A 23,844-nucleotide genomic window follows, 5' to 3' on the forward strand; every position below is an offset into this window, starting at 1 on the left:
CACTGTTTGGCGTTCAGGTGAAACGATGCCGTTTAACATATTTTAAATATAGGAGGAAAAATTATTGAAATAAAAAAATATAAGAAAACGAAGTGAGGTGAGGAGCAGTCCAATGGCGATAACGGTACTGTCCAGCGCGGCAGCAGCAAGGCTCTGTTTTCCGGTTTCGGATAATCACCAGTTCCCGAAGAAGCTGAGCTACACAAAGTCGGCGATCTCCATCCCCCGTCGTTCCACAATTTCCTTTCACATCCGAGCCTCTAATTCACCAAGACAAGAAGAAAATTCAAGGTCAAACAACTCAACTGATTTCGCATCTCAGGTCCTTTTCTCTCTAGCGTTATAAATGCGCATACGTATCTGCAATTCCTACACATCACTTGTGGATTGATTTGTCATTGTTGGATTCTGTGAACAGGAGGATTTGAAGTTTTTGTTGAAATTAGGAGCTGGATCTGTTGCTGGTGCAGCTGTGATCAAGTATGGAAGCGTAATTCTTCCTCAGATAACCAGGCCCAACATCATAGAGGCTCTGATTATGGTATCTACACCCGTCATTGTAGCTGTCGTGCTCTTGATCAAGCAAAGTCGTGCAGAAGGATAAGAATGCGAAATCATCATAGTGATTAGTAATCTTGTTATTAGATTTTTGTTCCTCTCGCGGTGAAGCTAGGAATTGTTAGTGGCGTTGCATCAACATGATTTTTGGCTGAAACCCCAAATGCGTGACATGATAGAATTGGTGAAATAATTCCGTTTTGCTGAGCTTTTTTGTTTGATAGGTAAGCGGAAGTGAAAGCTCGAACTCAGATATCACTCAATAGTACTGGCTATGCTCATAAGTAGATCAAGGTCGTCGGAGAGGGAATGCACTTGATCGGAAGATCCTGAGTTCAATCTCAATGACTCAGTGAGAGCAATAGTGCAAACCCTATGCTTTGACCCAACTTTAGAAACTTTTGTATTTATAGCCAATTCCCCATCGAACAGGAATGGGACTTACTGGATAAAATTTGTATCACCGTAATAATTTGCCAAAAATGAATGGCTTCTCTTATATGTTTGTAGTTTGTACAGGCGCATATGCAGGATCTCCAGTTTCGATTAATACAGTAGATTACAAAGGCTAGATATTAAATAGATGTACTACGGATTATTTCTGTGTACTCAAAATATCACAAATGAGTAACTCCTCAGAAAACACTGAACTAGGGCGCAACATTAACGAAAACCACTTAACTGCACCTTAAATAAATCCTTCAGCAAAAACACAGAAAACTGTAACAAAAGCCAAATCTTCATATCTTCATTAGAATACATCAGGATTGAAACGTCCAATGATGGGGCTGCTTTGTTGGGACTGTCTCAAACGCATCATCAAGGCATAATTGTTTACCTGTATAACACAACAATGTTCACAACAAAAGCATAATGAGCATGGAACTATTCGGGTGAACTGAGAGCAAACAAAAGTCGCACCAATTGAAAACTGAGTTGAGCAACGGCAAAAGAAATTTGCACCTCCATCAAAGATAAAAGAAATTCAAAGTAATCCTTCAGCGAAAGAACTTCTAAAAAGGCTTAACATTCAGAAAAGGGTAGTAGATTTTTTTTCACAGTTAGCTATGTGATCCAGCCTCCAAGTTCCACATTACAATTCAAGGGTTAAGCTTAACATACTGAACCTCTACAAATCGATGGGACGAGCTAGGAAGGGATTACCACCCTATATACAATATATCCCAACACCATGCTTTTAGTAACCAGTCTAATATATTTGCTTAAATAGAAACATTTTTCACCAATGTTACAATTTTTTTGAATAATAGCCAACGAGATTATTACATAGATAAAAAAAAAATAGTAATCTAAGTAAAAGATATGGGTATTTGACGAAACCAATCCAAGCCATTCTGGCTAATTATAACGAACCTGATGTGTGTGTATGTGCTGTGCAGTGGACCAAGTTATATATGTATGTATGTATGTATGTATCTTATAGCATAATGTCAGCAAAAATTACTTTATTTGAATCAAATGAGAAATATGCAGGAACTTTTCGTTGATTCAAAACAAAGGTATTCATTGAACAACTTTATATTACTTGTTTATAACATGGAAGCATAAATTCCACTCGGAGGAATCATCTTGCAAGAATTTTTTTCTTCTAACAAAATAACCAATTGGGTGCGATCACCCTTTCATGAGAAAAACTTGAAATCAGCTTTCTTCAAAAAAAAAAGTCAAACTTATGTTATCAAGTTTGTCAAAAAACTGATCGTTGTGGAAAACAGAAAATTTGGTTTTCACAGATTATCCAATAGGCTATCCATACCCTTCATTAGCCACTGTTTGAGCAATTAAATAGAAGAAGACAGAAAGAATAATCCTGACCTCAAGTTTTCTCAACTGTTCCTGATACTCAGACACTAACTGCTTCAAGTGCTGGACCTCCTTGTTCCTGTCCTCAAACTCTTTTTGCCGTTCATGCTGAATAGCCACAGCACGTTTCAATATTGTATTTTCTCGGATCACCCCTTCAATTTGTTCCTTCAGCATACAACCCTCCTAACATTGGGGAAATCATAGTTGTGTAAATACACAGAAATGGTTAGTATGCATTATTTATTTAAGTGGAAAAAAGAATTCAAAAAAGGCACCACGGGAGTGCCAACCCAGTACTTGTGGCTCATGAAATAGTATGTATACGGTATAACTCAAGGCACTTAACATACAGCCCTTTTTGGCAAAAGTAAAATTCTATGGAAAGGGTGCAAAGAGGAAACAAGCATATGAAAAAAATTAATGAGGAATATTCTATTGAAAAGGCAACCAAGGGGTGCAACCCCAAAGACACCATTAGGAAATTAAAGAAACGGAGAAGAAAAGAAGAGGCTATTCAAAGAGAAATGAATGCAATTGGAAACACTCTTGAGCCCAGAAAACTTAGAACTTCATAGCCTATAGACCTCTCTGGCTCTCCAGTTCATCATACACATGCGCCTAAATCTTATGACACACAAGACACTACAGATTAAACAAGAAAGAATTGCTTGCCATAACAAAAAAAAACTCGTATGCTTATGGCCTCCTAATTCCCTTGCTCACATGCAAGAAACTTAGTCGCCTAAAACATGCTAAGAACTCGGGTCACCAGTATTACTAACAACCAGGTAACAAGAATAGCATATAGCATATAACTCTAAAAGATGTAGAACTTCTTCAAATCAATTTAGCTTGGTCAAGTCGTAAAACTAATTAAAAAGAGAACAATCGTGAAAATCTGCCGTATGATGCAACAGAGTCCCACAAGGGAGAGAACATAAACTGCAGGTCTAAAAATAATTGTAGACCTGGAGAAACTAAATGCCAACTCAATAGTTAACCTAACCCACAAGTAATGTAGAGAAAATAAATACATTGCGACTTTACATGTAATTACTCACCTTCTGAAAACTTTGGGCCACAGCTTCCCCGGCTTTTTGACAGATGGATTTTTCAAGTATCTTCAGCAGACTTGATGTGCGTGCTCTGGCATCATCCAGACTAGTAGCACTTTGCATTTCCCTCACAAACAGGTCCACCCATCCAGCACCATCCACAGGAAGGTTGTTCACAGATGCAGCCAGATCTCCAGCATCAGCAAATTTTCCTGGAAATTTTGCATAAACCTTATAAGAATGTCTGTCACCCTAGGAAGTCAAGATGCTTATAAGTTATAACCAACGCATGATGGCAGAGATCACGAGCCACTTCAATTTATATATCCCCAGCCACAACAATATAATAAATATTTTTTATTATTTGAATGACCAAAAGTGCACCTCAATCTACTTGAGGGTCAGGAGAGGCGTACCTTTCTCCAAAGTTGCATCTGATTCTGCGGCAGAACCCAACATTTCATCTGAGGACCCCAATCCAAGCTCACACAGTCTTTTGACTGTAGCATCTAAATCATTTCCACATTCGTCCATTACTTTCTGAAGAAGCTGCAAGATTAAAACATAGAGTGATCAGAGAGGAATAGAGGATGAAAGGATAACTATGAACAAGAACTTTTGAATAGAAATCAAGATTACAACACCAAAATCCCGATCACAATCAATATTCTGGGGCACGCCCCAATACTTTACAATGTGCTTGAGAAACAGGTAAGCTGTCTCTTCTATTGTACAATAGGTCGGAGCTGGGATGAATGTTACAAGGCCATAAGACCCATAACCTTTCCACCCTACTTATTTTTCAACAAGTGGTATAAAGTTCTCACCAATAACATCTGCAGACATGGCCATATTGGAAAACTTAATAATGAGATGCCCTACCATAAAAATTTCCCATACATGCCATCACAGATTTGATATTTCATCTAAACATTCCTCAAGGCATTCAATATCATACACTATGTGCTGACAAACCTGGTTGCTAGTATTTCCTCAAGGACTTCAATATCTTACCATTGCCTCCACCCTAACTGGATTCAAACATTGAGTCACCCTAAAACTAGAACATCTATAATTCTTCCAGATTCAAACTCAAGTAGCCTATATTGCAAACCAAATCCCAGTTTCATAATAAGAATCGAAATAAATTTAATATAAATTATTCTTTTGATGGCCTCCGCCTTCTTCTTCTTCGAAAATTCCCCAAGGAAACCCACAAATAATTGAAAACTTAATATGAATAATCAATAAATTATTCTCTCATCGTTCTCTGCCTCCTCCAATCAACCAAATACACTAACCGACTATAACCAAGAAATTACCTGGGGCTCCATGAGAGGGAACACAGAACGGAGCTGATGAACAAGAGAAGGAGGAGACAAACGAATCGGAGGAGGCGATGAAGACGAGCAACGGCGAAGCTTCTTAGAAGCCGATGGAGGAGATGACGGAGAAGGGAGTTCGTCGAAGAACGATCTCTTGCTACCGCATACTGCCGCAGACATTTTCGCTAAATCTGCTTCAAAACCTCACAAATATCAACAACGGATTCTCAGAATTCTCGCAAGATTTGGATCAATCCGGGTGAAAATAGTATTAGGGTTTTAAGATTTCTGTAGACTTTGTGGTTTCTTTTTCTCCTTTTTTTACTCGTATTCCATTTTGCCTGTCACCGTACGTGTATGTCTGGGATTCTATTTACTTATTTAGGCGGTGAAGTGCGCATAAAACTTTCTTTTCTTTTCTTTTTTTGTTTTTTCCCCTGTTAGAGGCTCCGAGCGAGGCTGAGCCCAAAAAGAGAATTTGGCCCATCTAGATAAAGTAGCCCATTTGACTAGTGCTTTAAAGCCTTAGAAAGCCCACGTTAGTTGCAATTTTATGGGCAAACACCCAGGAGAATTAGCCACTAAACTACAAATTGTTAATATTGGAGTTACAAAGACAAATCGTGTACATGGTTAATAATTTGTTAATACTGGAGATACAAAGGCATTTGTGAGGATAAAAAGGATCCAATAAGAATAATGGAGGCCATATAAAATCACACTGCATTCAACTCTTTTATTTTTTTGAAATGGGGGAAGGGATTCAAACCCTAGTAATACCGTTCTCACCACTCTAACTAATGGTTCGGATGTAGACATGTAGTGCATTCAACTCTTGAGGATAGTGCATTTTTAGGTTTTTGGATTGCAAATCCTACTTGTGAAATTAACAACTCACTTTGGGAATGTTGTTCACTTTAGCCTGCAACACAGAAATTAAAGCCGGCCTCTTGTTCAATAAACTTTAGTTGTGAAGTTAAATTCAGTCTTGTTGTCTGAACTCTGAGTTTCATTTCCTACTATAAATACATGAAGTTCCAATGAAGTTTGCACCAACAAAGGAGAGTGTTCTAGCTAGCTACTACTACAAAAGCAAAACAAAAAGAAATTAAGAGAAGAAAAATGGCCGGCGCTAACACCCAAACTGCCTTGTTTTTCAACTTGCTCTTGTTGCTCTCTCTTCTCTTCATCGTCAACCTCGCTGAAAGCCGATCGATCCCCAGTAAGTATTGGATTAAACACTATAATTTATGACTAGTTTGTACTCGTTATTATGATATTAATGTGACAATTTTTGTTGTTGAAATGTATAGCTGGGCTAACTGGAGGAGGGCCTACTACCCTGCAATGTGCGTCAGTCTATGGAGTTGCTGCTGGAGAGACTTGCTTTGCTGTTACCCAGAAGTTCAATCTGACTAGTGAAGTCTTTGCTTCAATCAACCCAAATCTAAACTGCAATGTCATCTTTGTTGGTCAGTGGATTTGTGTTAATGGATCTGTAAACTAAGCAGTACTAACCCAATAGAATTAAGCATGCATGCTTGAATAAGGAGAGAGTACTATCAATGTTTGTTTCTCTCCATTAGTGTTTAATTCCATTGCATTTGCATGTACTGGTTACTGAATTATTGTTTTGTGCCAAAATACAGGCATGTATACATTGTTATTGGTTCAACTAAATCATTGAAAATCACTATTGTTCGTTAAATTTATTTTGCATTCCTCTCCGGGCGCACAGTTCTTAACATAGATTCTTCTAATAATAATTTACTCTGTTAAGCCATTATAGGGTTCTAATAAGATGTTGGACCTGGAAATATGTCTTTTCATGACCAAAATTCATGCTTAATCCCTCCCCAAGTCAAACTGGTGCCTCTTGTTGTTGCACCTGGGGCCTTGGTCCTATAGTTATACTCTACATGCTAACTGTATGTGATTGAGAATGACCGGAATTGAGCCATTTCTGGTTGCTATGGTAAATTGATGGTGCAGATAACGGGAAACATTAGAGCTACTATAGATTTTATTTGTTTGAACAACAAACGGCCGACCTTAGCTCAGTTGGTAGAGCGGAGGACTGTAGTTGGTAGTATTGTCAGTATATCCTTAGGTCGCTGGTTCGAATCCGGCAGGTCGGAATTTCTTTTTTTTTTTAATTTGAGGCCCAACTTGGCAGCCAAAATTTCTATTTAAGCTTCCTGATTGGCCCGGCCCGCATATTTTGGGGCCCAAGCCTAGGCCTCAATTTCTTTTAAGCAAAATCAAGCAGTTTCACTATGATCCTTTTTCTCATTGAATGAGATGATTTTTAGTTTTCATTCCAGGAGAGGATAGAACAGTGACAGAAAGAGCTTTATAGACAAAAGAACCTAACCCAAAAAGTGAGGAAGAATTCACAATTAGCCAGTTCTGCAAGTTATTGAAACACTGCATTAGAAGCCTATAATAAGGGCTCGGGAGTCTTCAGATCATCTTAGACCAACATCAAATAAGAGCCCAATGCTGCTGTTGGCAAGACAGATGATCACATCTTATAGCATTAAAGTCTAATCATCCTGGGTGTTCCTCCTAAGAAATGGCGGGCAAATCTTGATGGTGGATTCCTGCCTTCTGATACCTTTTTAGAAGTACCCCATAGTCTGGAGTAAGAAAGCCACCCTCTCAAGAAATTGGCTAACTTGAACTCTGGCAATGGAATTTCCTCCTGATCTTCGTATGACGAGTGCTTGAATTGCTCTTGATTATCATCCTCGTTAGTATCATCTGAATTAGTCTGTCCGCTCTCTTCATAAGCATTTGATTCTCGAGATAACCTGTATCCGAAGCTGTCATTTTCATTTCTTAACAAGCAAATAATAGAAAGCCTGGAACAACAAAAGGAAGTAATTTTTCGGCAAGAATATCAAGCTACAAATTGAGCCATTCTTATTACTTATAATCAGCACTTCCCAAAAATATTTGGGAACGTGCTAACTAGAAATGTTCATCCTCAACCAAATTTCTATGACTGGTTTGACCACAATTAATTAGATACAGGAAAAAGCTAATGCTAGTGTATGTTGGCACATCAGATGCAGATAAACATCGAAAAAGGCATTATATTTCATTTGAATGAGAAGTAGTATTCATAGGAGACAGAATCAACTAAAGAGTCAAGATTCAAAAGGAAACAAGTTTGCTGCTCAAGCATTGTGAGAAGTTTCAGACGATTCTTGTGCTGCATTGATTTTACTAAAAAAGGCCTTAATAATGTTTGTAACTTGCAGCACGGATAATCATGCACCTATCTCAATAGGATCTCTTCTTTTATGCTCCCCATTTTCTTTTCTCCCTTTTTCTCGATAATTGTTCAGAAATCACATTTACTTTGTGTACATGGGTGTAAATATGCTACAAATATATTCGGTGATAACACAGAAGGTATCTATTCTAAACAAAATTTCTCAATTCACAGCCTTAATCTGATGCAACCTTTTGAGTTTTGACTACTACTACAAGTCAGAAAATCAGTTTAGAAAGAAGCCATTAATCACCGGATTGTAGCTTGTATATGCAGCATTGTCACCAAGTGAATGTGGGATGAATGTGTACTTGTGTGCATGGCTGAAAGCATAACAAAGAAAAAATCAGAAAAGATACTCACGTCGAATCTCGTTTGCAAGTACCACTATGGTTTTTGGATTTTCTTCTAGGAGACAAACAGTTGATGGACATATGTCTAATAAATTGAATCTGCATGCACCCAAAAAAGGAGGGGGAGAGGGTGAAAGCCATATAAGCAGAAGTTCAGAACATCAACAGAAGGTAGGAATAGTTTGTTAATTCTCAAATAAAACTCTTGGAGAGTAAGAAAAAGCAATGCAGTTAAGTTTTTTCACTCAGCCATAAACAAAAAAACATATTATAAGCTCCATCCAGAATCCTGAGTTCCTGACACCAATGAAAGTGCTCTTACTCATGCTTTTGTAAGACATAAAGAAGGAATATAGAAGATTCTAATTCATCCATCGATTCACACCCTTAAAACTTTTAATCCTTTATATGGTAGTAATTGGAAGTCAGTATGAACTGAAACATCACATCAACAAAAATCATACTCTCCCAAAAGTTAAAAGCCTCCAAAATTTAAATTCTGCATGAGAAGAAAGTAATGTTAAGGTAAAAGCTACTAATTATCAATTTATCATAGAGGTAGCATTGTTGCATAATTTCATAACCTGCAATGCACCAGAATGGATGCACTCGGTTTTCATGTTAAAGAGTCACCTCCAATTTTTTCCCCGTTTCTTTAGTTGAACTTAGGCATGCTTTCATAAGAACCAATTCAGGTCAGTCCAGACATGGCCCTCAAACCCATAATTATTCCAAAGCCAAGATCATAGAGAACTAAAAGGAAAGTTCATAGCAGAACAAGATTTTTCACTCCGCGATTTCCCAAACGGTAAAAAATGAGATAGGGAATAAGGGTCTATCATCTTGAAATAACATTAATGTCGTAACAGGAAACTTTAATGGAAAACCTCAAATGACAGAAAGTATAGTATATTCACAAATTCAATAAAGCATAACATAAATATATATATGAGCATGAACCTGATTTCCATCCTTGATCCCAAAACTTTCAATGCTTGCCTTGTCATTAATCAATTTCCGACCTTCGTAGCACAAACAAAAGTGACCCCATACTTGTGACCTAAACCCATCAAGATGAAAAGCAGATACACCATGATGAATCTCAGAAAAAATTCACTGCACACTCAAATCTATACAAGTGATGGAGCCCACTTAAAGTAACAAACTAAATTGGACACTCCTAAGTGTCACATCTGAATATTTAATCAACCAGTGAGAGATTTACCATGAAATCTTGTCCTCAGGTTCCTTTGGCGAGGAAGTGAAAAGTTCCTCTATGGTTTGTTTGAGTTCTTCTACTTTAGCATTTTTAGCAACATGAACATCTGTAAATTCAAATTCCCATCATGTCCAAGTAAATAAAAAAGAAAAGAAAAGAAAGCACACAATGTTGGTGTTGCTACTATTTTATCAACTGAAGTATCAATGAAAAAATTGAGAAAAATTATCCAAAATTAGGGGTTGGGCCAATGCTTACAACTGAAACGATGATGATTATCATTTCCTGAGTTCAGTGCAGCAAAAATTTGACAGAACACCAGAGCAAAAGAGAGAAATATTGTACAATGAATTCAAAAAACAACAGGAAAGAACGGCGAAAATAGAATCCAGCATCTGCATTACCAAATTGAGAACCATCAAGCTTGAGAACAGAGAGTTTGAGGAGCTGCTTTGGTATTTTGTAATACGAAAGTGAACGTGTTACGAGAGTATCATCAAAATCATCTCCGTTCATGGCCAGAGGAGCCAAGCACCTTCTCTCTCTCAAAAACCCCAAACGACTGTTCGCATTACTTGCATTACTCTGCTCTTGACCAAATATACGGTGCATGGTAATCGACTAATCGAAGGAATCCTACTTCTGATACAAATTCTAGGGTTAGGGTTTAATTGGAACAGAGACTTTTTCCTCAGAAAGAATTTTACAGAGAGAGAGACGATTTGCAGGGGAAGATAGAGAATCAGAAATGTAGAGCTGTTTTGTTTGTTGGTTTAAAGGAGACCGTTACACGGGGATCCACAGATCATTTTGTTTTATCTGTTCTTTGACCGTACTCCACGCGCAGACCAGCTCCTCATCGTTACAGATGCTCCACGTCATGTTAACCTGGCCTAATCTTGGGCCTGCCAAAAATCAAGTGAACCCAAAATATAGGCCCAAGTATGGCACGATTCTTAGCCTTTACATTTGCCTAAGCCCTCTACTTTTAGGCCCAATTTCAATTGGGCAAAAGCCCACCGAGGACACAGACAGGCGGTCTATAGATTTGCCGTCACGGTCTAAAGTGCCACCGCCATACTCATTCTGTGAGTGACCGATACTGGATTCGACTCCACAGTTCATAGTGCAGGCGTGCGCGGCACGTCAAAACCGCAAAAGAACCTAAAACCCTCCATTCTTACTGAAAACCTCTTCGTACGATTCTCTGCGATATATATATAACCATAGACGTATATTGTGTATATGTACCTTCATCAAGCGTTGGAGATTTGAGGTTTCGGTTTCTAGATTTCATTGTTTCGTAAATCGCCGCCATGTGGAAAAATACAGACGATCAACCGCCTATTGTACCGCCTGGGACAAGCTTGCCTCCGATTTCACCGCCTCCCGAGGCGCAGCCGTCTAACACTGTGCTTCCGCCTTCTTCACAAGCTCTCCAGCAGCCTCCAACACCAGCCGAGCCGGAGGATCGGTGGGAAGAGAAGCCAGAAAATGGATGCAACTGAACTCGAAGCGGTATGGAGATAAGAGGAAGTTTGGGTCCGTTGAGACGCAAAAGGAGGACATGCCGCCTGAGCATGTTAGGAAGATTATACGGTGAGTTTTTAAGGTTTTCTGCTTGTGATGTTTTGATGTTAAGGAGTGTTTCTGTCTGAGTAGCTTCGTTTAGCATCTGATTGGCAGTGTTTGATTGATGATGGCGTAAACGTGATCTTGTGTTTCTCACTTCTCAGGCAATGAAGTTATTAGGTCAGTTGTAATTAGTTTCTCTATTGCAGATTATTTTATTTTGTTTCCTTGGAGCATCGTTTCTTTTTTCCTTTTTTCTTTGCGGTTGAGTTATTTAGGCCAGTATTCTTGAAATATGGAGCTGTTTCTTTCTTTAATTTTATATTCTCTCTTCTGCAATTTTTCTTGTTGTACTGATTTTGGTATGGCCGTGATATTCATGATTGTGTTGCGTCATTATTTAGGGTTTAGGGAAAGCAGACTAAGGTTCTTTTGAAACCATAAAAGAAAATCATCAAGTCCTGCATTTATTTAGGATTTAGGGAAAGCAGACCAAGGTTTCTTTTGAAACCATAAAAGAAAATCGTCAAGTCTGCATTTTTTTCGTTTCACTGACGAGTTTATAACTTTCTATGGATTTTCGTGTGTGTACTAGCATTGGGAGGTTAATGACGGGTAACTGGTAAGGGAATAAATGAACGTCATAGAAAGTAGGAAACATTGATTCTAGGTGGCTTATTTTTTTAGATGTCACATATGGAAAGCCGGAATTACCATGAAAAATTGAGCTTAGAATGTAGTGATGGTGACAATGAGTGAATTCTAAGTGATTTTTGCTACTATATTGGCAACCGAAACTGTAAATTTAGGCACTCTCACAGTCTCACTTCTGTATTTATCTTTATTTAAGTGTTAATTGCAGCATGAGTGGTGTTTAGTTTTATTTTTCACTTTATTATGTTGGTGTTGGTAGCCTAGAATTGCTGTGTGTTGCAGTTATCCTTGTTTTGTTTCTTGCATTATATAGAGAGATATATTGTATTTACTTTAGTTTCTCTGTGACACAGATCATGGGGACATCTCTTCAAAGAAATATAGTCATGATAAATGTGTGTATCTTGGAGCCCTTACGTTCATTCCTCATGCAGTTTACAAGCTCCTTGAGAATATGCCTATGCCCTGGGAACAGGTACCCTTTTTCTCCACTTCCTGATCTTTTTAACTTGCTCGGTTTTTAGCTGTAATTGTGATTTCCTCCTAGTAAATTACCGAAGTTAACATTGTCGTTCTTCATCCTTCAGGTTCGAGACGTGAAGGTTCTGTATCATATTACTGGGGCAATAACATTTGTAAATGAAATACCATGGGTTGTTGAACCTATTTATTTAGCTCAGGTATATGGATTCTCTCTCTTTCCTTATTATGTATATATGCCGCGTACTCATAGGATAGTAGAAACTGGTTGGATGTCCTGTTGGTACTACTTGTTGAATACTTCGTTGACACATGATTAAGACAAGTTTTGCCTCTTTAACAGGCAATGATTTGAAAGAGCCCTTCCTCTCTTTTTTTGAATTGCTTACTTTTACTAATTTGTTATTGATTGTTCGTTAACTTTCAACTATCTTGTATTCTTGAGTAGCTGCAATGCTCATTTAGTTACAGTTGATTGACTCATATAGTCATCTTGCAATATTGTAGTGGGGAACAATGTGGATCATGATGAGAAGGGAAAAGAGGGATTGTCGGCATTTCAAGCGGATGCGGTTCCCACCATTTGATGATGAGGAACCTCCTTTAGATTGTGCTGATAATCTGTTAGATGTTGATCCTTTGGAGCCTATTCAGTTGGAATTGGATGAAGAAGAAGATTCTGCTGTATGCAATTGGTTCTATGACCATAAGCCTCTTGTGAAAACAAAGCTTATCAATGGTCCAAGTTACCGCAAATGGCATCTGTCCCTCCCAATTATGGCAACACTTCATCGGCTTGCTGGACAGCTCCTTTCTGACTTAATTGACCGCAACTATTTCTACTTATTTGACATGGAGTCATTCTTTACAGCTAAAGCATTGAACATGTGCATTCCTGGTATGTGTGATGCTTTCTGTCTGGTTTGCTTCATATGTTGTTATTCTTTGTGCTTTTATTACTAAATTGCGGTGCCTTGTTGAGCGAAAGTATGTGTATGAAGATCAAATTTATCAAGGTTATGCCATCACGGCATATTGCTGTTTGGTAATGATAATCCCTTTTGTGTTCCTTTTCTCTTAGTCTACATCGTTAAGAAGGCTTCTTGATTGGGATTTCTATTTGTAAGGTTCTGATATTGTCTTTAGATTGATCTTGATGTTATTGATGTTAATACTTCATTTACAGTTTGCATTTTGAAAAGAAAAGCCTTCATGTTAGGTGGTCATGCATCGTTTGAAATATGAATTATTATCATTTGGTAGTGATATTATATTTATAGCTAAAGGTAAACAACACGTGCACATGGCTTCTGCAATGGAGACCTAACCCCCACATAATATGTGGAGAGGGCGTTTTCAGGAATTGAACTTGCGACCTCTAGATTGCACTCCTACAACTCTACCATCACATGTTCGCCTATGGTATATTTGCAAGCAAGTTGTATCTCGAAACAAGTGTTTAATAACTCCTAGGTTCTGCAGAAAAATCATTTTGGTGTGATTATTGTGATGCTTATTCTTTGCTTGGAAGATACCTGCTTGCATTTTCAATAAAGTTCATTTAAGTTGAATGCTGTTGCCACTGCTGCGCTCGTGTGTTTCTTTTCTCTAGGCAGGTAACTATAATGAAGCAATAATGCGGATCATCCAGTTTTTTGATCCCCCATTGAGTTGAATGAACTCTTAATAAAAAGATCATAGATGTTGAATTGTGCTGTAGGGCCTTTTTTGAGCTGGGTTTCCGGCTGTTTTTTGTGCCTTTCTTTTCCCCCATTAAATTGATGCTGATGAAATTACAGTGAACTGTGCTTGTGCATCATGTATTTGTCTTCCGTCTTTCTGAGAACTTCTTTATTAAGTGGTGTTCACTTGCAGGTGGCCCCAAGCTTGAGCCTCTGTATCGTGACATGGAGAAAGGCGATGAGGACTGGAATGAGTTTGATGACATAAACAACCTCATTATTCGCTCACCTCTTAGAACAGAATACAGAATTGCTTTCCCGCATCTTTACAGCAACAGGCCTAGGAAAGTGAATCTTTGTGTCTATCACACTCCTATGGTCATGTTTATTAAAACAGAGGACCCAGACTTGCTTAATTCACCCTATAACAAGTGCCAACAAGGACCGACGTGAAAAGAAAGTTCACAATGACGAGGACGATGACGATTTCTCTTTGCCAGAGGGAGTGGGATGTCTTTTGGCAGATACTCAGCTTTATACTGACATGACTGCTGCTGGAATTTCTTTGTTATTTGTCCCACGCCCTTTTAATATGAGATCTGGTCGGATGCGAAGAGCTGAAGACATACCCCTTGTTTCAGAGTGGTACAAGGAGCATTGGTAAGATTCTATTGCCCTTTTCCACTTACGTATCTATACCCCTAATATGGTGAGTACCACCCTAATTTTTCCTTCTTTTTCTGGAGTCCTCCATCATATCCAGTCAAAGTTCGGGTTAGTTATCAGAAATTGTTAAAATGTTTTGTATTGAATAAGTTGCATCATAGGCCACCTAAAGCTCAGAAGAAGAAGCACCTATTCCGGTCTCTTGCAGCAACCAAGTTCTTCCAAACCACAGAACTTGATTGGGCTGAGGCTGGTCTTCAAGTCTGTAAGCAGGGTTACAACATGCTGAATGTATTGATACATAGGAAGAACTTGAATTATCTTCACCTTGATTATAATTTCAACTTGAAGCCTGTGATGACACTCACGACGAAAGAACGAAAGAAGTCACGGTTTGGTAATGCTTTTCATCTTTGACTCGTGAGATATTGCGTTTGACGAATCTTGTGGTTGATGCCAATATCCGGTTCCACCTGGGTAATGTGGATGCATTCCAGTTGGCTGATGGCCTGCAATATACATTTTCCCATGTTGGGCAGTTGACTGGGATGTACTGGTACAAGTACGGGCTTATGCGACAGATAAGAATGGGCAAGGATTTGAAGTATTTGATTTACTATCGCTTCAATACTGGGCCCGTGGGGAAAGGACCGGGATGTGGATTCTGGGCACCAAATGTGGTGGCTATGGTTGTTCTTTCTCCGAGGCATAGTGCCTCTTTTGGAACGCTGGTTGGGGAATCTTCTTGCCCGGCAGTTCGAAGGGCGACATTCTAAAGGAGTTGCCAAGACAGTTACGAAGCAGCGTGTTGAAAGCCACTTTGACTTGGAGCTTCGGGCTGCTGTTATGCGTGATGTCCTTGAAGCTATGCCAGGTGGTTAGCTTTTCCATAATCTACTTCCTATCTTCAGTTTTTGTTTTCCTATATATTGCTTGTTCTGTTTTATGTTTGCTTAACTGCTCATTGTTAAGCTGCAGAGGGAATTAAGCAAAACAAAGCCAGAACTATATTGCAACATCTGAGTGAGGCATGGCGCTGTTGGAAAGCAAATATTCCATGGAAGGTAATTTCCACGTCTTGATGCCTATTTCTTTTAAGTTTTGTTACTTGTGACAGTTCTCTCACTTTTTTTTTGTCTTTAGGTTCCTGGTTTACCTGTTCCCATTGAAAACTTGATTCTACGTTATGTCAAGTCAAAAGCAGACTGGTGGACAAATGTTGCTCACTATAATTGTGAGCGTATACGAAGAGGTGCAACAGTTGATAAGACAGTTTGTCGGGAGAATCTTGGGAGATTGACTCGCCTTTGGCTTAAGGCGGAGCAGGTGTGTATAGGACCTTTATTAAAGTGTTGCAGTTCGTCTTTTTTCCACTGTATAATTTGTGGTATAATGAGGCTAGTCATTCTGGTCATCCAATGTAGTTTGCTTTCGTGCAAAATTTCCCCTCTATTTATTAAGTTTGGCTCTTTGCGTAGTTTCTCTTATCTGATGACCCATTTATTTTAATTGTCTAGGAATGACAACACAACTATTTGAAAGATGGTCCTTATGTCACTCCTGAAGAAGCAGTGGCGATTTACACGACTACTGTGCATTGGTTGGAGTCACAGAAATTTTCCCCCATTCCGTTCCCTCCGTTGTCATACAAGCATGATACAAAGCTACTAATCCTTGCTCTGGAGCGATTAAACCAACTGCAAGCTTATGACAATCCACATGAAGCTCTATCTAGGATTAAGCGTCACCTGCTTACTCAGCGTGCCTTTAAAGAAGTGAGTTCCATTATGTGACCTTTGATCTTGCTCATTGCATCATAGTAGCACTTCACTGTTGCTTAAATCTCTTTTTCTTTTTTCTTTTGGCCGGTTTGCATAGAGTTCATGGATTTGTATAGTTACCTGATACCAGTGTATGAGATTGAGCCAATTGAGAAGATTACAGATGCATATCTTGACCAATATTTATGGTATGAAGGCGATAAACGTCATCTCTTCCCAAATTGGATTAAGCCGGCTGATTCAGAACCACCGCCCCTTTTGGTCTATAAATGGTGTCAGGGTATAAACAATTTGCAAGGTGTCTGGGATACAAATGATGGACAATATGTGGTGATGCTCCAAACGAAATTTGAGAAGTTCTTTGAGAAAATTGACTTGACAATGTTGAATAGGTAAAGCATCCTGTATCTTTTTGTTTTTGTGGCTTTTGTAGGGAGTAAAATCTTTTAATCTCTAGTTTACGTTTCTTTTATTGTGCTCTTGCAGGCTTCTACGTTTGGTTCTCGACCATATCATTGCTGATTATGGCACTGCAAAAAATAATGTTGTGCTATCTTATAAGGATATGAGTCACACAAACTCATATGGTCTTATTCGCAGTCTTCAATATTCTTCTTTTGTTGTTCGGTATTATGGACTTGTCCTGGATCTTTTGCTCCTTGGATTAACTCGAGCCAGTGAGATTGCTGGTCCAACGCAGATGCCTAATGAGTTCATCACTTATTGGGATACGAAAGTTGAGACCAGGCACCCAATACGGCTGTATTCGTGGTACATTGATAAGGTGCATATATTGTTTCATTTCACTCACGAGGAGGCTCGAGACCTCATCCAGCACTATCTTACTGAGCATCCTGATCCCAATAATGAAAATATGGTTGGTTACAATAACAAAAAGTGCTGGCTAAGGGATGCTAGAATGAGCCTCATGAAACATGATGGTATATGCTCATTCTCTTTGTTATATAATGTTAAAGCTGTAAATTTTATGGTAGTATTACTCATTTGTTTCCTTTGAAAAAACTAAAGATTAATTTCTATCTTTTCTGCAGTCAATCTTGGAAGGAGTGTATTCTAGGATATGAAGAACCGTCTCCCTCGAAGCATTACAACATTAGAATGGGAGAATAGTTTTGTCTCGGTTTACAGCAAAGACAATCCAAACCTTCTTTTCAGCATGTAAGTATATCTGGAGTTTACTTTAGATTTTTCATGATTTCTATGTGGTCTTAGCGGAGGTTTGTGGTCAGACAATTCTGCTACTGAGTACCATGTGTTCAATTTTCTTGAAATTTTAGATGCTCAACCTCAACCGATATGTCTTCGAATATTTTGCCCACTTAGTTGTTCACATTAATCTCCACACTGTGTTCAAACTTAAATGCTGACTGCATTGGTTTTGACAGCAAGTTGTGGGCGCAGACCCTTATGTGTGCATACATGGTCGATCACATTGATACAAAGCATTTTTGAAACTTTATACTTTTGCACTTACAGCGAGTCGTGCATACATTTAAATGTATGCTGTCACAAACAGGGAGCTAGTTCATAAGTGTGTCATGTGTGATGTGTCTTGTGTACGCCATATGAATGCTGCTTGAGAGTTAGTTCATAAGTGTGTCGTGTGTCTTGTGTACGCCATATGAATGCTGCTTATGTCTTGTGGATTTTGCTGAAATGTGACACATTAGTTAGTTTACATTGTGTATTAGCTTTGTGCTTGAATTTTTGTCTACTTTAATGTGAATATGCATTGTTCCTTTAATTATGTCAGTAGATTTGATTCTGTACAGGTTCTTACAATATCTGTTCATGGATGCTTGCTTTGATTAGGTTATTTGTGCATATGCTGTTGGACAGTTGTGTAGTATTAGTAGTCTTCCAAATTTGGGGTTTCTTTTCTTCTTGTTTGATATTTTGGCATCTGTTTGGTTTTGATGGAACAGTTGCATGATATATCTGCGTCTTGACCTGTAGGTGTGGATTTGAGGTCCGGATACTTCCAAAAATAAGGATGGCTCAGGAAGCATTCAGCAATACACAAGATGGAGTTTGGAATTTGCAGAATGAACAGACTAAAGAGCGGACTGCGGTTGCGTTCTTAAGAGTTGATGACGAACACGTGAAGGTGTTCGAGAATCATGTAAGACAAATACTTATGTCTTCAGGGTCGACAACATTCACAAAAATTGTCAACAAATGGATACTGCTTTGATAGGTATTTGGTTTGATTAGTTTCTCTTTTCTTGTTTTAGTATTTGCAATGATCTCTTGTTTGCTAACCTTCCTTTATATAGGTCTGATGACTTATTTCCGTGAAGCAACTGTGCATACCCAAGAGCTACTAGATTTGCTGGTTAAGTGTGAAAACAAAATTCGAACTCGCATTAAGATGGTTTGAATTCAAAAATGCCGAGCAGGTATTTTATTTGGTCACGTGAAGTCAATATGTTTTGATGTTGTAATTTTATTCCCTCTCTTTCTCTTGGTGTTTTTTCTTTTAACTCTTCCCTGTTTTCAGATTTCCTCCTGTCATCTTTTACACTCCGAAGGAAATTGGAGGACTTGGCATGTTATCAATGGGTCACATATTGATCCCCCAGAGTGATATACGACACAGTCAGCAGACTGACGTTGGTGTAACCCACTTTAGGAGCGGGATGAGTCATGAAGAGGACCAGCTGATTCCAAATCTTTATTGCTACATGCAGGTGAAAAATGTTGAATTCATTCTCAAGCATAATTTGTAATTTGACTGTTCTGCACCAATCTGATATAATGGTAGTGGTATAGACTGAACTGTTGTGGTCGAACCAATAATAGATATCGTGGCTTTGCAGGATTTGATTGATCATAATTCTGTATTTTGCATTCACTATAGAAGTTCCAGGGAATTCATTAGTGGAATGTGTCCAATAAAAGTCCCACTTCCATCAAATCGATGTGGGTTGCTATGGGAAGGAGTTTGCCAATGATGTTCTAACATGTTTTTGATGTTTTTTTTCTCTCAAATGATGTGTTAATATTTTGATCATTATTGTTTTCTTTTGTACAGCCCTGGGAAAGTGAGTTCATTGATTCTCAACGAGTATGGGCAGAGTATGCACTGAAGAGGCAGGAGGCTCAGGCACAGAATAGACACTTAACTCTTGAGGATCTGGAGGTGAGTTTCTAAGATATACGTCTTTGTTTCTCCTCTTTCCCCCTTTTTCTTTTTGTTTCGATGGCGGAATTGATTCTGTAATTTTCTTGCACTTTAAATTCATATATGAATGCTGTAGCTGATTATCAGTTGAAATTTGAAAAACATGATGTTTCTCAATAACATGAAACCAAGCATCCTAACTATTTCTGTTTAAATGTCCTTTGATTCTTGGGATAGGGAAATCCCACGTATAAATACTCTGTTCCAGAAGGATTGACATACCTTGGCATATGATAAAGGATGGCGAGTGCGGACAGACTTCAAGCAGTACCAAGTTCTGAAACAAAATCCTTTCTGGTGGACCCACCAGAGGCATGATGGGAAACTGTGGAACTTGAACAACTACGGAACTGATGTCATCCAAGCTCTCGGAGGTGTTGAGGGTATTCTTGAGCATACCTTATTCAAAGGAACATAGTAAGGCTATTATCTTTATTTATGTTACTTTTTTCTTTTGTACCTGGCCATAATTATCATGATATCATCCTTCCTAAAATTAACTTATGCTGAAGTTATTCTATTTATGCTCTTAAAAGATTTAAGTTTCAATCAGTAGATAAATGCTGTATTGCTGCTTGTCATGTGGTAATGTGTGTGAAAATGAAATAAGCCTACTTAATCTTTGCACAATTGTACCCTTCATTGATGAGTTTTGCAGATTTATTGACATGTTTAAAAAAATTTTAAATTTGTATGTTTGTATGTGATCACAACTGTCATGCTTGAGTGTTAATGTTGATCGGTAGGCCTTTTGACCATTGACTTGTTTTTGAACTTTTAAAATTTCAGCTTTCCAACCTGGGAAGGTTTATTCTGGGAGAAAGCATCTGGTTTTGAGGAGTCTATGAAGTACAAGAAGCTGGCTAATGCACAAAGATCTGGTCCTAACCAAATTCCTAATCGTAGATTCACCCTCTGGTGGTCACCAACAATAAATCGGGCAAATGTTTATGTTGTTTTCCAAGTGCAATTGGACCTGACTGGAATTTTCATGCAGGGAAAGATTCCAACTTTGAAGATCTCTCTTATTCAGATATTCCGAGCCCATCTGTGGCAGAAGATCCATGAGAGTGTTGTCATGGATCTATGTCAAGTTCTGGATCAGGAGTTGGGTGCGTTAGAAATTGAGACCGTGCAGAAAGAGACTATTCATCCACGGAAAAGTTACAAAATGAATAGCTCTTGTGCCGATGTTCTTCTCTTTGCTGCCCATAGGTGGCCCATGCCCAAGCCTAGTCTTGTGGCCGAGTCAAAGGACGTTTTTGATCAAAAAACTAGCAATAAGTATTGGATTGATGTTCAGCTCCGCTGGGGAGACTATGACTCTCATGATATTGAGCGTTATACTCGAGCTAAGTTTATGGATTTCACGACAGACAACATGTCCATATATCCCTCTCCAACCGGTATGTTCTTCCCCCTTCTCTCCAATCTTTTTGTGCTCTTCTATTTTAGTTGTCCTTCAGGTTTCACTCAACTTTTCCTGGTTTTTTCAGGAGTGATGATTGGCCTTGATCTGGCATACAATCTGCATTCTGCTTTTGGCAACTGGTTTCCTGGCTCTAAACCACTACTTGCCCAAGCGATGAACAAGATCATGAAGGTATGGTTTTTTTGTGACATTACATGGTTGGATATTATGTCTCTGGATTCACTTTTAAAATCCTTGGCATGTAAGTTACTGACATATTTTTATCTGATGCAGTCAAATCCAGCTTTATATGTTCTGATGGAGCGTATAAGGAAAGGTTTGCAGTTGTATTCTTCTGAGCCTACAGAACCATATTTGTCGTCCCAGAATTATGGAGAGATCTTCGGCAACCAAATTATTTGGTTTGTTGATGATACAAATGTCTATCGTGTTACAATTCACAAGACATTTGAAGGAAATCTTACGACAAAACCAATCAATGGTGCCATTTTTATATTCAATCCTAGGACAGGGCAACTATTTTTGAAGGTCTGGTTTAATTGTTAAAGCATTTTTTGAAGTTTCTCGTTTTATTTTGTTGATTCTAAACTTATATGAATATTCACAGGTTATCCATACAAGTGTCTGGCCTGGGCAGAAGCGTCTTGCCCAGCTAGCGAAGTGGAAAACAGCTGAAGAAGTTGCTGCTCTTGATCGATCTTTGCCTGTTGAGGAACAGCCTAAACAAATTATTGTTACTCGTAAAGGAATGCTGGATCCTCTGGAGGTTAACTTGCTGGATTTCCCAAACATAGTCATTAAAGGAAGTGAGCTGCAGCTTCCGTTCCAGGCTTGCTTGAAGATTGAGAAATTTGGTGATTTGATTTTAAAGGCCACTGAACCACAAATGGTTTTGTTCAACATTTACGATGATTGGTTAAAGAGTATTTTATCTAACACAGCATTCTCCCGTCTCATCCTGATTCTCCGTGCACTTCATGTGAACAATGAGAAGGCAAAGATGTTTTTGAAGCCAGACAAAACAGTTGTTACTGAGCCACATCATATCTGGCCTTCTCTGAATAGTGATCAGTGGATGACGGTTGAGGTTGCTTTAAGAGATCTCGTACTCTCAGATTATGCCAAGAAGAACAATGTGAATACATCTGCTCTCACCCAAACTGAGATTCGTGATATTATACTTGGAGCAGATATTACCCCACCTTCTCAACAGAGGCAACAGATTGCAGAGATTGAGAAACAGGTGACGTGTTTTTATGGTGTCATTGTTTCCTATGAAGCAATTTCTGACAACCATGTTAATGTGGCCTCATATTGAAGTGTATTAATTTGACTGATTTGTTTCCAGGCCAAAGAAGCAAGTCAAATGACTGCAGTAAAAACAAAGACTACGAATGTCCACGGTGATGAACTCAGTGTCACAACAACGAGTCCATATGAGCAATCTGCATTTCGTTCTAAAACTGATTGGCGTGTTAGAGCTATATCTGCAACAAATCTCTTTCTTCGAGTCAATCATATATATGTAAACTCGGAGGATATAAAGGTTTGTATCTAGCTTTAAAATCCATTGCTGTCCTTGCCGATGATAATCTTGAGATTTGCTGACAAAATGAATATGATTTTTCAGGAAACTGGATATACTTATATCATGCCCAAGAATATTTTGAAGAAATTTATCTGCATAGCAGATTTACGGACACAAATTGCTGGGTACTTGTACGGTATAAGTCCCCCTGACAACCCTCAGGTTAAGGAGATTCGCTGCATCGCGATGGTACCTCAGTAGGGGACTCATCAGCAAGTGCATCTTCCTTCAGCTCTTCCTGAGCATGATTTTCTAAATGATCTGGAGCCTTCAGGATGGATGCACACACAGCCAAACGAGCTTCCTCAGTTATCACCACAAGTTTTAGCCCCGTCTATGGACTGTATTAACAAGATATGATGCCTTTTTTGTTAGTTTGAACTTTGTTTATCACTACATGATTTTCGATTTTACCTGGTCCATTAATTTGCAGGATCTAACAAGTCATGCTCGAATTCTGGAGAACAACAAGCAATAGGATGGAGAGAAATGCATCATTTTGACATGCAGTTTTACTCCAGGTTCCTGCTCATTGACTGCATATAAGCTTACACCAAGTGGTTATGAATGGGTACGTCTCAACAAGGACACAGGAAGCAATCCTCATGGTTATCTTCCGACACATTATGAGAAGGTTCAGATGCTTTTAAGTGATCGCTTCCTAGGTTTCTACATGGTAAGAAAAATTGTACTGGATTTTCTAGCATCAATTTGCTGTACTTCCTTGTTTTATGTTGTTTCGAGCTTTTCTGGTGTGGATTGTGGAGGTGCTAACTGAGATAACTTTTCTTAATGGTTTTTAGGTACCTGATAATGGTCCGTGGAATTACAACTTCATGGGAGTGAAGCATACTGTAAGCATGAAGTACGGTGTCAAGCTGGGGACTCCCCGAGAATATTACAGTGAAGACCACAGGCCGACTCATTTTCTGGAATTCAGCAACCTGGAAGAGGGCGATACTGCCGAGGGTGATCGGGATGATACATTCACTTAATCAGATACTACTAGGGCAGGGATTTGATCAGTAATGTCACACGTAGTATACATGCTTCAAATTGGAAGCAATGCCTAATTTGTTGTGTTGATACATCATGTATCCTGGTTATTGATGTTGTAAAGTCCACCACTTTTTCATATCAGCTGTAAATAGTATGCTTCGGAGGTGA

At 38.7% G+C, this 23,844-nt stretch overlaps 3 protein-coding genes, 1 non-coding gene and 1 pseudogene across 4 annotated transcripts; 3 read left to right on the forward strand and 2 right to left on the reverse strand.

The window, feature by feature from the left end:
* The first annotated feature begins 86 nt into the window (after window positions 1-86).
* Window positions 87-1,063, forward strand: LOC120010949. Its single transcript, XM_038861910.1, has 2 exons — window positions 87-322; window positions 419-1,063. The coding sequence occupies exons 1-2, from the start codon at window positions 113-115 to the stop codon at window positions 602-604; spliced, it is 396 nt and encodes a 131-aa protein (XP_038717838.1). The 5' UTR covers window positions 87-112; the 3' UTR covers window positions 605-1,063.
* Window positions 1,031-5,124, reverse strand: LOC120010948. Its single transcript, XM_038861909.1, has 5 exons — window positions 4,763-5,124; window positions 3,857-3,989; window positions 3,447-3,652; window positions 2,395-2,568; window positions 1,031-1,396 (listed from the first exon to the last, which is right to left on the reverse strand). Exons 1-5 carry the CDS (start codon window positions 4,943-4,945, stop codon window positions 1,310-1,312), a joined length of 783 nt encoding a protein of 260 aa, XP_038717837.1. The 5' UTR covers window positions 4,946-5,124; the 3' UTR covers window positions 1,031-1,309.
* A 1,687-nt stretch (window positions 5,125-6,811) lies between these two features.
* On the forward strand, window positions 6,812-6,903 carry TRNAY-GUA. Its single transcript is given in 2 exon segments — window positions 6,812-6,848; window positions 6,868-6,903. It is a non-coding gene; the product is annotated as a tRNA-Tyr (tRNA).
* A 263-nt stretch (window positions 6,904-7,166) lies between these two features.
* On the reverse strand, window positions 7,167-10,430 carry LOC120011468. Its single transcript, XM_038862590.1, has 5 exons — window positions 10,022-10,430; window positions 9,624-9,723; window positions 9,359-9,458; window positions 8,409-8,497; window positions 7,167-7,578 (listed from the first exon to the last, which is right to left on the reverse strand). The coding sequence occupies exons 1-5, from the start codon at window positions 10,227-10,229 to the stop codon at window positions 7,305-7,307; spliced, it is 771 nt and encodes a 256-aa protein (XP_038718518.1). The 5' UTR covers window positions 10,230-10,430; the 3' UTR covers window positions 7,167-7,304.
* Window positions 10,431-10,709: 279 nt separating this feature from the next.
* On the forward strand, window positions 10,710-23,812 carry LOC120011570 (annotated as a pseudogene).
* The last annotated feature ends 32 nt before the right edge of the window (window positions 23,813-23,844 follow it).

The sequence above is a fragment of the Tripterygium wilfordii genome, chromosome 12 (assembly GCF_013401445.1).
Source record: "Tripterygium wilfordii isolate XIE 37 chromosome 12, ASM1340144v1, whole genome shotgun sequence".
In the NCBI taxonomy this organism is placed as follows: Eukaryota; Viridiplantae; Streptophyta; class Magnoliopsida; order Celastrales; family Celastraceae; genus Tripterygium; species Tripterygium wilfordii.

Coding starts and splice junctions, on each gene's coding strand:
- LOC120010949 (XM_038861910.1), top strand. CDS start 113: ATGGCGATAACGGTACTGTCCAGCGCGGCAGCAGCAAGGCTCTGTTTT. Junction 323..418: donor CAACTGATTTCGCATCTCAG/GTCCTTTTCTCT, acceptor TTCTGTGAACAG/GAGGATTTGAAGTTTTTGTT.
- LOC120010948 (XM_038861909.1), bottom strand. CDS start 4,945: ATGTCTGCGGCAGTATGCGGTAGCAAGAGATCGTTCTTCGACGAACTC. Junction 3,990..4,762: donor TCCCTCTCATGGAGCCCCAG/GTAATTTCTTGG, acceptor TTAATCTTGCAG/CTTCTTCAGAAAGTAATGGA. Junction 2,569..3,446: donor TGGCCCAAAGTTTTCAGAAG/GTGAGTAATTAC, acceptor CCCCAATGTTAG/GAGGGTTGTATGCTGAAGGA.
- LOC120011468 (XM_038862590.1), bottom strand. CDS start 10,229: ATGCACCGTATATTTGGTCAAGAGCAGAGTAATGCAAGTAATGCGAAC. Junction 9,459..9,623: donor CCTGAGGACAAGATTTCATG/GTAAATCTCTCA, acceptor TGATGGGTTTAG/GTCACAAGTATGGGGTCACT. Junction 7,579..8,408: donor ACTTGCAAACGAGATTCGAC/GTGAGTATCTTT, acceptor CTTCGGATACAG/GTTATCTCGAGAATCAAATG.